Raw genomic sequence first — 15933 nt, 5'->3', positions numbered from 1 at the left:
GTACCATGCCATACTGTCGTGGGAAGTAGCTAACCATATGAATGTTCCAATTAAGCACCTCCATAGCACAATTGGAGAATAATGGCACATTGAGCCATTTGATTCAAAAAGACCTAAGTTTAATTCTCATTGTGACAAGAAGAATCTTTATATGGACCTTTTCAAATGAAGACGAGTTAGCCAATCTCATATAGAGATAGCAGGGTTTTTTGCTCCAGGAAACTCTGGTTTTTTATCCTGCATACAGGCAAATGGGCCGTGAGGACATGAAATTGGTAAAATGCATTGCCAAAATTACCTGATGGGTAATTTTTTACAGAAAAAAAATACTGTTGTTCATGGTGGGTGGTAGTGTCATTGTCGTCTCTTCAGAAATGTAATGCTCGCCCAATACTTATTCCAACCTGGGTCGTCAACAACAAACTCCTGAACCACCTAATCAGTGATTAGCAATATGGATTCTGCCACTCGCAATCTACAGCCAACCTTCTAGCTTTTGCCACCCACCTCTAGACTCTAGCCATGGAAAAATTCATGGCTGGAGTCTACATGGTTGCTTTCAACATTTCAAAAGCATCTGATTAGGTTTGCCACAGAGGACTAATTAGCAAAGTTGCCATCCACACTGCAACTGGATCACCAACTTTATCACTGGTTTCTCACTATGTGTCATGGTGGATGGTTTCCTCTCCTCATATTTTCCCCACCAATGCAGGAACACCCCAGGTTCCATTCTTTCACCCACTCTCTTCCTCTTGTATACAGGGTGTTTCAAAAACGGGTATACAACTTTGAATGACAACAGAAAGTAAACAGTGATAGATGAACAATTTTTACTACTGTGCAAAACATGGCATAACACATGGAAGTTTCAACACAGACAGTTAAAGTTCGATATGACTGCCTCCAGTAATTCTGCAGATGTCCCACCTGTAATCAATTTCCTGCCACATGCAGTAGAGCATATCTGGCATAAATTCAGCAATGGCAGCAGTAATTTTGGAACGCAGCTCATCAAATTGGCTGGTAGTGGTATACAACATGTTCTATGGCATATGGATTTTCGCTTTCCCAAATTCTGCAGTTGTGAGTGTTTACTTGCCCACTTACATGAAAAGTGCACACATCGCTGAAAACAATCGTGTCCAAAAAGTCTATCCTACTGATCATTTCCATACAGAAATCCAGGTGTATCTTCTTATAGTCTTTCATCAAATGTATGAGAGTAAATTTGTAGGGCTTTAAATGTAGATGCTGTCATAAAACACGCCACACTGTCACATGTGGACTTCCAATTTGACGTCAGATTTTCTCAATTTCTCTGGAAACTTTCCTGGACCATTGACAGCAACAGGCAGTGTCTGTGAATAAGTTGCTCTTGTGCCCCCCCCCTGCATTTTATCGTTATTATAAGTGCTTTTCAATGAAAATCTTAACAGCAGGTATCAAGGAGCCGATCACTTCTGCACAACATGTAAGTGCAGAACACGAAGCAAAGATGGCAGCAACAAAAAGCCAATCACAACCAAGAACCCCATGTCGCGTCAGCACAGCGTCGTCGATTGCTGACAACCCCACAAAGTGCCGCAGCTGTAAAACTGATGTCACTGATAAAAAAACAGGGGATATCTGCAAGTTCTATTGACACTGGCTGCATGCTTCCTCCACAAAAATAGATGAATCAGTGCACAAGCTATTTATTGACCTCAACCAGTCCTTTTTCTGTTTGCTCTGCCTCCTTTCTGTAAAACAACTCCTGAACTTAAGCAAATGAATTGAAAACCATGAACAGCACATCAATACTATGAATGAAATATTTTCCTCCAAAATATGAGCAGTGGAAGCTAAGCTTGAACTAAATGATAATCAGCGCTGCAATGCAAGTTCACTCTTGCCTGCGACCTAATCGCATCAATGGTACATGACTTGATGGAGATAAAAAAAATTAAACATCATTATTTTGAACTTTCTGATGGAAAAATCATTAAAAGAAGACATTGACAAGTTAGCAGAAGAATGCAACATCGATTCTAAAAATATCGTCAGGTGCCATCGTTTTGGACCCATAAATAAAATAAAGGAATGAACGAACTTTCCATGCCTCGTAAAAGTGACTTGTGATACACCAACAAGCACATCTAAATTAATAACAGCAATCAACAACAAGTTCAAAAGACACTTTCCCCCAATCGACATATGTGCTCAACCAGGCCAAACATTTGCACAGAGGGAACAAGGATGCCATCTTCAAAGAGAACTTGAAGAAAAATGCCAAAATGGAGACACCAGTTAGTTCATTGACTACAAACTTGTTAAAAAATCAAGTGATGCTACTAGTAGCCATCATGGGGACTAGTATGCAGGCACTCCATAGGAAATGTACAAGACCCTTGCAGTCAAATATATGCCTCACAGAACCTTGTATATATCCACTTCACCAACATCAGTGGCCTAAACTGCAACCTTAATAGTGTCCACTATCACCCTCAGTCTACCAAACCCCCAAATCTCCCCTCCCCCAGTACTATTCATCTCAACTTTCCAAACTACACACTCTTTAACTCCTTTTGACCCAAGGGTGGTTGGTACCTTCCCCACTCAGTCAAATTCATCTGCTGTCTCTGTCGCTCCCCTAAAACCAACCACTCTGAGCTCTTTAATTTCCTCTCCTTAAAAATACAGTCCCACTTTCCCAACAGTGAAATCATCTTCCTAGGAGATTTTAATGTCTACAACAAACTGGCTTTCCTCCTCCAGTTGTACAGATCTTGCAGGAAGAGATGCTGAAACATTTGCCATCACTAACGACCTTACACAACTTGTTCACATGTCAACCAGAATACCAGATAACCTGAACCACTCCCCAAACACCTTACTTCTCTTCCTCACCAATGATCCTTCCAAATACACAGTGAATGTAGTGGGCTCCTCTAGGTAATTCTGACCACAAACAGTGCCAAGTGAAGGGACAGCCTCCGCGACTTCTATGCCTCATTCCTGTGGGTGGACTATTGCTTCCAGTTTTCCAAATGAAACATATGCATCAAAGTAATCCTCACTGGCATGTAAATATACATTCCCCATAGTAGGGAACTGCCATTCCCTAACAAACCCTGGTTTTCCAAAAGATGTGCCAAGCCTGTACAAATGAAAAACCAAACATACCATAACTGGCTCAAATCAAGAACCATCCTCCTTTAGAGCTTATAGTGAAGTCCAAAACAGATGCAAAAACAAAGAAGATCAGTGCTTCCAAAACAGAGTTTGAAAGAGCAAAAAACAGGAAACTAGCAGCCTGTCCAAATGGCAGCCGAGCCTTTTGGTTTCTTGCCAAAACAACTGGCTGTAACTTCTGACCAACACTATTCTCACCCCTATCATATCAAGATGGCTCTATTGCATCATTACCAATGCCAATTTTCTGGCTTCACACTTTGCTTCCAATGCATGCATAACTAACAATGGTAAATGCCCCCCTACCATTCCAGATGCCCAATATACAATGCTCCCTATATCCTTCTGCCAGAAAGAGATCAGAAAAATACTATACAAATTAGACACAAAAAAAGTCTCCTGGCCCTGATGGCATTCCTCCAATTGTTCTGAAAGTTTGTGCATCAAAACTGATTCCTATCCTACGTCACCTGTATATACTCTCTTATTCCACTGGTATCTATCCCAAAGCCTGGAAATTATTATTATTATTATGTGACACCTCCAGAGAGTCAAAAGACTCATCGAGGGAGAGTGCCAACAGCATCAAATGATAATTTTCCCCTTCCAACTACTAACCTCGCTCAAACTTGTTTAACTTTTTGCGAGCCATTAGTAGCAGAGGCTCTACTAATCGACCAGCCTTTGCTGGCATATAAATTGGCCTACATTCAACCCATTTCCAAGAATGGTGACAAGTCACTGTCATCCAACTACCACCCTATCTCGCTCACCTCAGTCCTGTCTAAAGTAATAGAAAATATCATCAATTTCTAACTCCTGAACTACTTGAAGGCACCAACCTAATAAATGACTGGCAAAGTGGATTCCATTGCTGCTGATCAACAGGAGATTTGCTCACATATGTCACCCATCTCTGGACAAATGTGATGCAGAAGTTTGGTGAATATCAAGTTTTTGCACTTGATATCTCCAAAGCTGTTGACCGGGTCTAGTACGAAGGCTTAGTAAACAAACTACCATTATTTGATTTGTCTTAAAGACCTGTATTTCGATTGCCAACTTTCTGTCTGGATGCACACTATGTGTGATGGTGGATGGTTCCTTATCTTCTCACTACTCAACTAATGCCAGAGTCTACAGGGTTCTGCCTCTCACCAACTCTCTTCCTGCTATATATCAATGTCCTACTTCAGTTGACCTCCAATCCAATACACAGTTTTTGACAGCACGCTGCACTCCTCCCTTTCATTTGATAAACCTTACTCTACACAACCCACTTCAACTACCACTGTCCTCAATTCTGATCTCCAAGCCATTCTGCAATGGGGTTCAGATAATCTCATCAATTTTAATACTAATAAAATCTAGTTCTGTCCAACGAACCATTTTTTTCCAGTATTATTTTTGACAATATCCAAATTTCAAGACAATTTGAGATTTCTCTTCTTGGAATTACCGTGAGATCAAGCCTCTCCTGGCATAAGCACATTACAACCATTGCATCCTCAGCTTCAAAAAAACTAGGATTTCTCTTTCACTCAAGATGTTACTTAACCTCTGAACAGCTGTTAACGTTAACCTTATACAAATCACAAATCTGCCCAGCTATTGAATACTGCTCTCACATATGGGGGGAGACCCTAAAAGTTCCCTCAAAATGCTTAAATCAGTACAGAGGAGAGCAATTAGACTTATTAACGACCCATCTCTTACCATCTCACCCCCCCCCCCACTTCTGCACAGATGTTTGGTCTGCAATATGTATATTCTACAAATATTTCTATTGGAAATGTTCATCTGAAATAGCATCAATAATTCCCCCACTTAGTACTAAGCTCGTTAGAATATGTGCAGCTTCTGCTCAATATCCCCTGAAACCCACAGAACAAGTTTCTTTTCCTTCATCCCTGCCCTGCAACTGCTGTATTGTGGAACAGTTTTCCCCATTGTGTTTCCCAAGGAATACAATATACAGTCTTTTAAATCACATGCAAACAAGTTCCTCCTTTCCCAACTGACCACCCATATATGGTACTAATGCACTATAGGTTGATCAATCAACCAACCTCTCATGTATGGGCTCAACATGAAGGGAAAAAAAAAAAAAAAAAAAAAATCCATCTAGTGTATATTGATGTATTTCACTACATTATAACACTTGCTCAGCTTTTGTACATCTTCCAAGTTGTTCTCTTTTATACAAAGTTGTATACACCTTTTGAAATGCCCTGCATAAATGAGCTGCTCTTGCAGCCTTCCAATCCCATCCATAGCTTTGCTAATGACAGTACACTTCTTTTCATTTGACACACCTTGTAGTGCTCATGTGCTAGAATCTTCAAGATCCATCATGACCACTGTCCTGAACTCTGATTACAGTCTTGTCAGATCTCTTGCAAGGAAGAGCTCACATCCATCTGCCTTACTTTCACTAATACCCAGATATCGAAACACAAGCAGCTACCTCCAGCCTTTCTGGGCACAAACACATTTCATCTATAGCTTCTGCAGCCAGCCACCAAGAAACTTGGTACACTTTTTTGCACAAGACACTACTTCACACCTGCTAACTCTATACAAATCTACCCAACAATGGAATATTGCCTCCACATTTAGAGTGGTGCATCAAAATTGACTATAAGATTACTCGATTCTATCCAGAAGAGGACAATTCAGTTAATTAATGATCTCTCTCTCACATATGTTTAGCTTCTGCCTTATGCCACCTCTACATATTCTTTTGTGGAGTGATCTGCTGAATTGGCCACTATTATTCCTTCACTTTCCTCCAAAATCATTAGAACATATGTAAAATTTTTGCAGTAAGAGAAATAATGGAAAGACACTGTGAATGTGGAAAAAGCATACTTATGGCATTTCTTGATTTGGAAAAGGTATGGGGAAGTTTGGAAAAGATAAGCATAGAAAAAGAAGAAATAGTCATAAAAAAGAGTATGTATAGGATGTATATATGTATAGAATATGTCTAGGAGATATATGAAGACTAAATTTGGTGATATGGAGTGGTTTTCACTTAAAAACAGACTGTGACAATGTGAAGTGCTTGTCTCTACTGCTGTTCATTACAGCAATAAATAATGTCCTAGATATGATTAATGACCAGAAAGGAGAAACAGGTGCTTGCAGATGAGGTGATGCTTTGGGCACACTCAGAAGAATCTGGGCAAATGGAACAGTGTGAGCATGATTTTAAATTGTACTGGAAATGTAAAAGGTTAATGGTGTTAGACTGAATGGGCAAGATTTGAAGAGTAATGAAAATTTCAAATATCTGGGAAATATACTTTCTAGCGAGCAAGTTTAGATCAGCAGATAAAGAGGATTTCATGGCCAAACCTTTTTTTAATAGTGTAAGTATCTACTTTGGTGACAGTAAGGACCCTGAAGTCTAAACTTTTGATTAACATGAGGAATAGTTTAAGACTAAAGTGTTGAAGAAGTGCTTATGAACTCTTGTTTGAAGTGGTTTGTACAGCTAATGAGAATGAATTTAAAAAGAATAACAAGGATATTTTATCTGGTCTCTCCACCAAGGAAAAGGTGGAGATAAGAGAAGATCACAAAGGAAGAATTTGGAAGGAGATAGAAAGAAATGGTTAGGTTTGATCTGCCCCACCAGATAGTTTCTGTTGGAAAAGTTGGTGCTAAAGGAATCAATAATATCAGAATCTTGTCATATTTCTAACTAATGTGTGTGTGTGTGTGGGGAGGGGGACATCTTATTTTGTTGGAGAAGAAATCAGATCCACTTTTTATTTTTTTATTTTTCATGTGACTTCCATGCACAAAAGGTTGTAAGCCTATAGTGCAGCAGTACCATGGGTGAGCTAAATAAAGCAGATTATAAAAGTAGACTGAATTATCTAAGATACTAAATTCATATAAAATACTCATGATCCAGTTTTTAAAAATAAAAAATAAAAAAAAAGCAAAAAAACATACATTCCTAAAATATGTGAAAATTTCAATACCTGGAATAAGAATTGTCAAATACTAGAATGTATATGCCAGGATTCCAAACAGTTACTTGTCCCTCTATGGGTAATACAGTGGATTGAATTTGAGTGGTTGGGAAAATAACATGCATGGAAGAAGCATCATTCTCTTGGTACACCATTCCTAATGATACACCCTAGGAAAGAATATATGCATATATATGCATTTATTATAATACTTTATAAATCACTGTGGGTGTATATATTAGTAACACAATAAGTAAAATAATTTCTTTCAAGAAAAAGCATAAAATTAAACACATTTTTCTGTTTTCTTGAAATAATAGTTATTAACATTAATTACTTATTCATCTTATGTTTGATAGTATTAAACAACATAGGTTTAATGTGTTGCTAAGTATCTCAGCTTTGTGGAAACTATCTAGTGCTCTGATAGGCCCATCTGCACAGTGTGTTATGGCTGTCAATTGCATATATTCTTCTGGCTGGTTTACCTATTTTGCAGGATAAATAACTCATGTTTCTGGGGTGAGAAACCATGCCACTTCTGGCTAACACAAACAGGCATCTTCAGTTGAAACGTTCTGATAAAAGTTCTTTGATTCCTGACAGATTCAAACCCACCAAAGAGTATTATCGAAACCAAATGAGCTATGGTCTTCTAACCAAAGAATATTATCAAAACTGACTGAGCTATAGAGGCTCTCTCAGAAGAAAATAAGATATTTATTAATCAGCTGATATTTCAGTGGATTTAAATTTTTTTTGGAATACAACTTGTCAAAATACAAGAATTATCAAATTAGTGATGAAAACAATTTAAATTATAATGACAAAACAGCTGAAGTCCTGACTTGTGCTCTCCAATGGTGAATAAAAAGAATTGTACACTTGTTGGGTTGGAGTTCAGTGGCGGCTCATGGCTTGAAATCGTAGGGATGCTGCAACTTTTGAAATATACATGCACACTATAAGTACAGTGTATACGTGTTTGGATAAAATATCAAAATATCATACAGTAAAAATTTTAAAAAATGAAACATGAAAAAATATTGTTTATTATCGATAAAATTATACAGTTTAGTATAATTCAAAATTACTTAAAAATTACTGTAATAAATGTTATGTCTTTAAAATTGTAATGTCAAAATATTTAAAGAGACAGAGTAAACACAATAATACGAACACTCTACTTCCGGCACAAACTACATATAAACAACAGTGGAACTGCGTGATGGACAGTGCCGCATTATGCTAATAGTTCGCAACTCACTATGACGTGCATAGCAATATGACACTGTAGTAAACACAGTGCTGCTGGCATCCTTCACCCTCCTAAAGTACTACAAGTTGGATTTTTATTATTTCTTTACAAAATAAGAGAATTGTATAGGATTGTTGATGATAAAATTAAATATTACAAACAAATATATATAAATTAATAAATATATTTATATATCAAGAAAAATTGGGGGTGCTGCAGTTCCGCAGTGCCTATGCATGAGCTGCCCCTGTTGGAGTTAGTCATAAAATAGCTTGTGTCATTCAAGGTCATAACTTTGTTTTTGCACTCAGACAAGAACCCAAATTACAAATTATGGTAAATATAACATGTGGTATCTATAATCTCCCTCTTATAATGCCAACAATATTTGCTTAGATGTAGCAATGGGTTCCCCCCACCCATATAGACTAATTTTTATACTTGAACCTTTCAGAGAACACAACACAGCTAGCTATGCTCAAACTTTTACCATCACTGCACTATTATAGATAACGTGTTTGCCATTTGCTCCCATCAACTAGATATATTAGATTCATTTTACTTCATTTAAACAGCTAACATCATAAATTTTATACTTGAACCTTTCAGAGAACACAACACAGCTAGCTATGCTCAAACTTTTACCATCACTGCACTATTATAGATAACGTGTTTGCCATTTGCTCCCATCAACTAGATATATTAGATTCATTTTACTTCATTTAAACAGCTAACATCATAAAATGCACTGCACGATATAAAAAAAAGAATCCCTTGTTGGCACATATCTTTCAAATGGTTCAACAGAAAGTCAACAAAACACCCTCTCTCTCTCTCTCTCTGAAAGATACTGATAAAAACAACCTCAGCATCATGCAGTTCAACAATATAATATTCTAAAAATGCTAACTCATAAGCCAAGGCTGTTTGTTCATGACAGCTCTTACCATAGAAGTCAACTACCTTCAACACACAATTTAGTCAATGGTTACTACTCTCATAAAAAAAAAATAATAATAAAAAAAAAAAAAAAAAAAAAAAAACATAACCTCTCCATAAAACAATGCAAATTCAAAGCATAAACATTCCTATTTCCCTATATTCAGATTATATCTGAAAAGACAGCCAAAGTAGTAAATAAATAATATCTATGCAGTGCATTTAAAATAGCAATCCATCTGCTAATCAAAGGTACAAACTTAATCCTCTATTGCATCCAGGGTCATATGATGCTTTCTGTGTATGATTGACTTATTACTGACTAGTAAGATCTTTGACATCTACCTCAGTGAACACAAAAAATAAGTTCCTGCCATCATTATGGCATTCCACTTGGGTATTCCATCACACAGGATCAGATAAAAGAAAACTATACTGCTATATAGAAGTTGTTGGAGAAACTATTTTTGAAATCAGCAGAATTTACACACTTCCCTAACCTTAAGAAGCTTGGGAGCCAGTCATTTTACAATTTTAAGAAAAACTCCAACTGGACAAGTGCAAACTTTTTTTCCTTAAATTAAACATCAGAGAGTGTCAAAGGGAAGGACTTTAGTTCTTTTTGTGTATTGTGACAAGATGCTTGTGCTCTAATGATGCTGGTTTGAAAGTCAATAAAACAAATGAAATATATGCTACTTAATATTGTTCTTTATTGAGATCGCATCAACCTTGGTATCACTTCTGGGCCTGAATCCCACTGATGAGACCTCAATAAAGGTCAAAACCAGACTGGATAGCGGCCCTTCCCATAATGGAATACTAAGGCAACTGATGTGAAGTCATTAGCCTCTATATACAAGTAGTCCATTTGTGAGGTGACCAGGTGCAAACTTTGTTTTGCTTAGACTTGGATAAAGGAAGAAACCAAGAATATAATTTCTTGGCATCTTTGATGTATAGTATTACCAAGTGAAAAGACTTTCAAAACAGAAATCAAGACTTAGGTGGTTCAGTAAACCTTCATGTTATCATTAATAACCTACTATACCCAAAGAAGGCAACTGTAACATATACATTATCATGTTTGGCAATACAGTATTTAGGTTTGTTTTTGTTTCAACACTGCTACTTCTGTTGCAGAACAAATTTTCTAGGAATAATAAGTTACAAATGATGGTAAAGACATATCAGTTAACAACTGGAAGGGTGAAACTGATGGGTCTGATATTTTAGGGTATGTTAATTTTACTCTACTGTAAGAATTATAGCATCGTCTTGACTGTGTCAGCAAAATCCTCTTATTATACCTTCGCAATGTCCAGTACAAAGTTTTCAGTTATGGTATTCTTAACCTTATAAATCATTAATTACAGTTTCTTATAAAGCAATAAAAAATGAATTTAATCTGTAGGGAAAATTCTGGAGAGACAAAATTTCTGGTAATTATAGATCCTTTAACTTTCTGTTGTAATACATAATATGAAATTACTTTTTTTAAAAAATCAAGGCCCACATTCACTGTTTGTGTAGCTCACAGATCACAAATGAAACTGATTGGTAAGATGTACAAATTAAAATAATGACCAATACACATAAGCAATATAATAAGGTTAGTTACATGCAACTAGTTCTATTAAGATAAAAACTAGATCATATAATCAATCTTAACTGCAAACCTGTTCATACAATAGTTAAAGCATACAAATCTTACTTTTGCATCAGAAGTCAGCTTCCATTGCAATGCTTTTCCACAGTCAGTGCATTTAACTGGCACTCCATGTACTGTTCCTGCATTTAGCCATATTTCACCACATACTCCTTGTCCTCCTGTCTGTTCTATTTCCTCTGCAGTACGACTCATTGTAAGCACTAACCTAGAATTATTTATCAGAGAATAAATAAAAATAAAATTGTGCTGAGCAGAAATAGTGTCTTGAAATATGACTTAAGTCAAAAATTGTTATAACAATGATACAAGCAATTTTTTTTTAATTTCTAAATAAAAATAATGTACCTTAATTTGAAATAATTTAAACTTTACAGCTGAAGATTACCCGTGTGTGTGTGTGTGTGTGCGCGTGTGTGCACGCGTACGTTTGTCAAAATTTTTAGATCTAATTACCTAAAGAACTCCTGCAGAGAGTTCATTCAAACAATGCCTACTCAAACAGGACATCCTAATTTACCCATATTTCACTGTACTGAACAAAGAGGCAGCTGCACTGCAAATTATAATAAATTTAGTTTAATCCTTTATTCAAGTGTAAGCAAATAAAGTTTGCATGAAAATATCTTCAGGACTGAGGTAAGGTGGTACACCTGTTTGCAACTCGTAGCAAAGGTGGACCAAGCTCTCATCACTCCTTGTCTCAGTATCTCCCATAATGCAAAGCACATCTCCTTGCAGACATGTATACTGCTATGCATTAAGGGAAGGGCCACTACCCAGACCGGTTTCGACCTTTATTGAGGTTTCATCAGTGGGAGGCAGACCCAGAAGTGGTGATACTAAGGCAGAAGCAATGGAGAGGTCATATTTACCTATACGAGTTGCCAACAGGTGTACCACCTTATTATTAAATTACTCTGGATTTAGAGAAAAATGTTGGAAGTTTATTTCCACTTGGTTAGATTATAATAAATTTAGTTTAATCCTTTATCCAAGTGTAAGCAAACAAAGTTTTCACCTGAAAATATCTTCAGGACTATGGTTAAGGTGGTACACCTGTATAGTTAAATATGACCTCTCCATTGCTTCTGCCTTAGTATCACCACTTCTGGGTCTGCCTCCCACTGATGAGACTTCAATAAAGGACGAAACCGGTCTGGGTAGTGGCCCTTCCCTTAATGCATAGGCAGTATACATGTCCTTCCACAAGGAGATGTGCTTTGCATTATGGAAGATACTGAGACAAGGAGTGATGAGAACTTGATCCACCTTTGCTACGAGTTGCCAACAGATGTACCACCTTACCTCAGTCTTGAAGATATTTTCAGGCACAAACTTTGTTTGCTTACACTTGGATAAAGGATTAAACTAAATTTATTATAGTCTAACCAAGTGCAAAATAAACTTCCAGCACTGTAAATTATATCACTTTATATGTGCTATAAATCTAAATCACAATACAAGACAATGAATAAAAAATTAGAACAAAAATAAAATGCAATCATAACACATCACAACAGCTAATAATTTTACCAATCTTGTAGCTCAGAAGATTTTTTAATGACTCAGAATTTTATGCCTTAAAATATAAAATATTCCTATATGCCTGGGGAAGGAGTGTCCCAGGTTTGATTCCCATTGTAGACATGAGGAATTTGAGGATCTTCCTCAGGCATAGCCAAGTTAGCCGGTCTTGGGCGCAGTCAGTAGGGTTTTTTCCGCCAGTTTATCTGGCGTTTTTCATCCCGCAAACAGGCAAACCGGCCCCGTGAACATACGCCTCTACAGTCAAAAATATATCCCCCCCCCCCAGCGGCAGACCAGGCAACGGGTCGGTTGGGAGTAGTACTAACAAGAAGTCGCATCTAAGTAACACGCGGACCCTGCATAGGAACCGGGAATAATGCGTAGAAGAAGAAGAAGAATAAAATATTCCTAAACAGGGAGAAAAGCTGATCCGTTGGAAATTCATATTAATTTATTTAACGGTATTAATTCACAACACAAGACTAATAAGAACATAATTAATATTTATTTAACTTATTTGCTGATATTTCACTTGTATCTCCAGCATCTTTGGAGCACAAAAGCAGCTTTCTGCAGTATATGAACAGTAACAATTTAGTTAACAGTGGGAGCAGTTTAAAAAACTGTAATGGACAGCACAAGGAACTAAATCCTAATTGGCACCATCTATCATTGGATAAAAGAAAGCAAAGTATTAATTCGATCTTAAAATGACTGTCTCTGGTTTTTGGTAAATTGATACAGCCATACTTGTTGAGGTTTGGGAAATGTTTTAAGTCTGCTGTCCATTCCAAAAACAATGTCTCTGACTTATAACTTCCATGTAGCATTATTGTTTTCTTCCTTTTGATGCTGTGTGAAGGGATATCCAAGGCATGGTCTACCAGTCCTGACTTGCCATAACAATTGTGCTGAATGTATTTTTTATGATCTCCATAGCAGATGTCAACAGTTCTTCCTGTCTGTTCATTGTAAGCCAGGACACTTCATGTGAAAGAGATTTCTCTGTCACATCCACTTCTGGATGTGATAGAGAGAGTGTCCTTAGGTGAATGGATGAGAGTTGCCAATTTGTTATATGATTTAAATGTGATGAGGAGCTGATATTTATTAAGCAGTCTAGATATCTTTTCAAATTGTTATTACAAATGACAAAATTGAGGCCTGTAACCACAAACTACTAATCCCAGAATGAAAGCATATGCCATTTTTCATGCATGCACACACACACACACACACAAAAAAAAGAAAGCTTTAAAAGTCAGATGCAAAACTCATCTTTTGGAATGATGAAATCATTATTTTGACAATTTTTTTTACATCCAAGTGATCCTATTAACAAGGATTAGTATTGTAAGGGCTGAAAAAACTTTAAAAACTTCCTACAAAGAAAAAGACCCAACATAAAATCAGACATAATCTTATGCCACAATAACACCAGAATACATAGTGTTTACCAGACTGAAATTTCCAAGTCTGATCAGACAATCATAAAATGCCTTATTTGTTTGGTTCCCTTAAAGCAGGGGTCACAAACTGGCGGCCCATGGGCCAGATATGGCCTGCAAAGACTTCATATCCGGCACATGACCGTAATGATTTCTTTTCTAAAAATCAATGTTTCTAACATCCTGCAGGGATTAAAACAGAAAAAATTCAAACTTCTAAATGTTTGATGACAGCTTTAAACAAAAGTAAAACTTATTAATATAATTCTTTGTACTATGCTTCTATCATCAAATGTTGGCAACATTGAATGGAAGTTACTTGTCACGCAGCCATTTTAAGCCACGTGATACAATGTCAATAAGTTACAGGTTACCATTGTAATACGCAGATATTGACATGTTAGCACAGAGGAAAAGAAGTCAGGTTTCAGGATCAAAATCAAATTAAAAAGAGGACTCATAGATAAAAATCTTTATTTTTGTAAGTCAAAATTATCATCATCATCATCATCAAATTCCTGACATGTACCCTCAAGGAGTGTACAGGATATGATAGTACTACATGAAAAATTTACATCATTACTAACTTCCTATCTACAATTTTCCTCCAAATCAGTCTGTTACTTGTCAAGACTCCAGCATGATCAGATCTTATATTTCTATTGTCTAAGGCACTTTGTACCGTATCAATCCACCTATATCTTGGTCTTCCTCTGGGTCGTTTTCCTGCCAACCTGGCAGAGAACACTTGTTAGTCAAAATTATGTATTTAAATAATTTTCTTAAAGTATGAATAAAATGTAATCGAACTTATATTTTCTAAACTTGTTATATTTTTAAAATTTAAATGGTGGTGTAACTGTTTACGTAAGTCGTAAAGGCCTGGCAACAAAAGGGCCTTTGTTAGAGCCTTTCTTTTTTTAGTTTGTTTTGGTTCACAGAATAATATTGAATATGGCCCACGTCTAATATACATCTGACTGGCCCTTTGCTGCATTTGAGTTTGAGACCCATGCCTTAAAGAGTCACCTATGTGAACATCACTTTAATTAATAAGAAATTAAAACACATCAAAAACTGGTTCAAATAGTCATAACTATATATTTTTCTTTTTTAAAGTGAATCCCACCCATGAAAGGTTATAAAATTATGGTACACTGAACTGTAGATAGGCCAAGAGTTAGATTGTTCCTCTGCTCTAGAGATCAAATGTTTCAAGCCACTTTTATGATAAATAGGGTAGTGGTCATGCACTGGACAATAAATAGGGTAGTGGTCATGCACTGGACAATAAAAATCACCTCTCACATGAAATGCTTCTGACATTTGGCTTCTCTACTCAATCTCAAGTATAGTCACTAAAATGTGTACTGATGGATTATATTTCTTATTATGTGGTAATAAACTGTGCATCACTATAATTTAAAATGCTATTATTCCATTCAGTAGCCAAGTGATATGTCAAGTGAAAGTTACCCAATGGTGTACTACCGATTATAATTCACAGCGTACATAATCTCACACTCACATTTGTCTTTCATTTGGAAATAACAAATACAATACAAGAGATTGCATTACAAAGTAATGAGATCTTGATAAAGTAAAACAAATGCAAGGATTAAAACATATGCAAAGATAAAGTATACTTTTATAAACACATTATACTCAGTCCTCATATAAAGTGTTTATAAAAGATGAATTTATTCATACCCAACTGATAACTGGGGGGAATGTAAGTATGTGTAAAATAAAGTGTATTTTGCTTACGTATTACTTTTCTCCAGGTTTCCATTTTGCACTAATGAGAAATGGAAGATGAATATGAATAAGATAAGTACTACCTAGCCTACTGCAATGTTGACCACTTTGTCTACTTACAATCAGATGATACATGTGCACTGCTTTGGAAGAAAAATACGTGCACTGTAT

General features: G+C 36.4%; 1 protein-coding gene across 3 annotated transcripts in view; it reads right to left on the bottom strand.

Moving 5' to 3' along the window:
• Nucleotides 1-15933, bottom strand: part of LOC150094147 (uncharacterized) — a 387756-nt gene that overhangs the window by 9709 nt on the left and 362114 nt on the right. For all 3 annotated transcript variants that reach the window (XM_090412301.1, XM_090412300.1, XM_090412302.1), the window contains 2 exons: nt 11072-11234; nt 7170-7330 (listed from right to left, as the gene is read on the bottom strand). In XM_090412301.1, the coding sequence (XP_090268427.1) occupies nt 7170-7330; nt 11072-11234 (324 nt within the window). The remainder of the gene's footprint in view (nt 1-7169; nt 7331-11071; nt 11235-15933) is intronic.

Source organism: Typopeltis vanoorti, chromosome 22, assembly GCF_054136105.1.
Source record: "Typopeltis vanoorti isolate ZY-2024b chromosome 22, IOZ_Tvanoo_1.0, whole genome shotgun sequence".
NCBI classification, from domain to species: domain Eukaryota; kingdom Metazoa; phylum Arthropoda; class Arachnida; order Uropygi; family Thelyphonidae; genus Typopeltis; species Typopeltis vanoorti.
The sequence above is the reverse complement of the archived record's forward strand: the minus strand, read 5'-3'. Positions and strand labels throughout refer to the sequence as shown.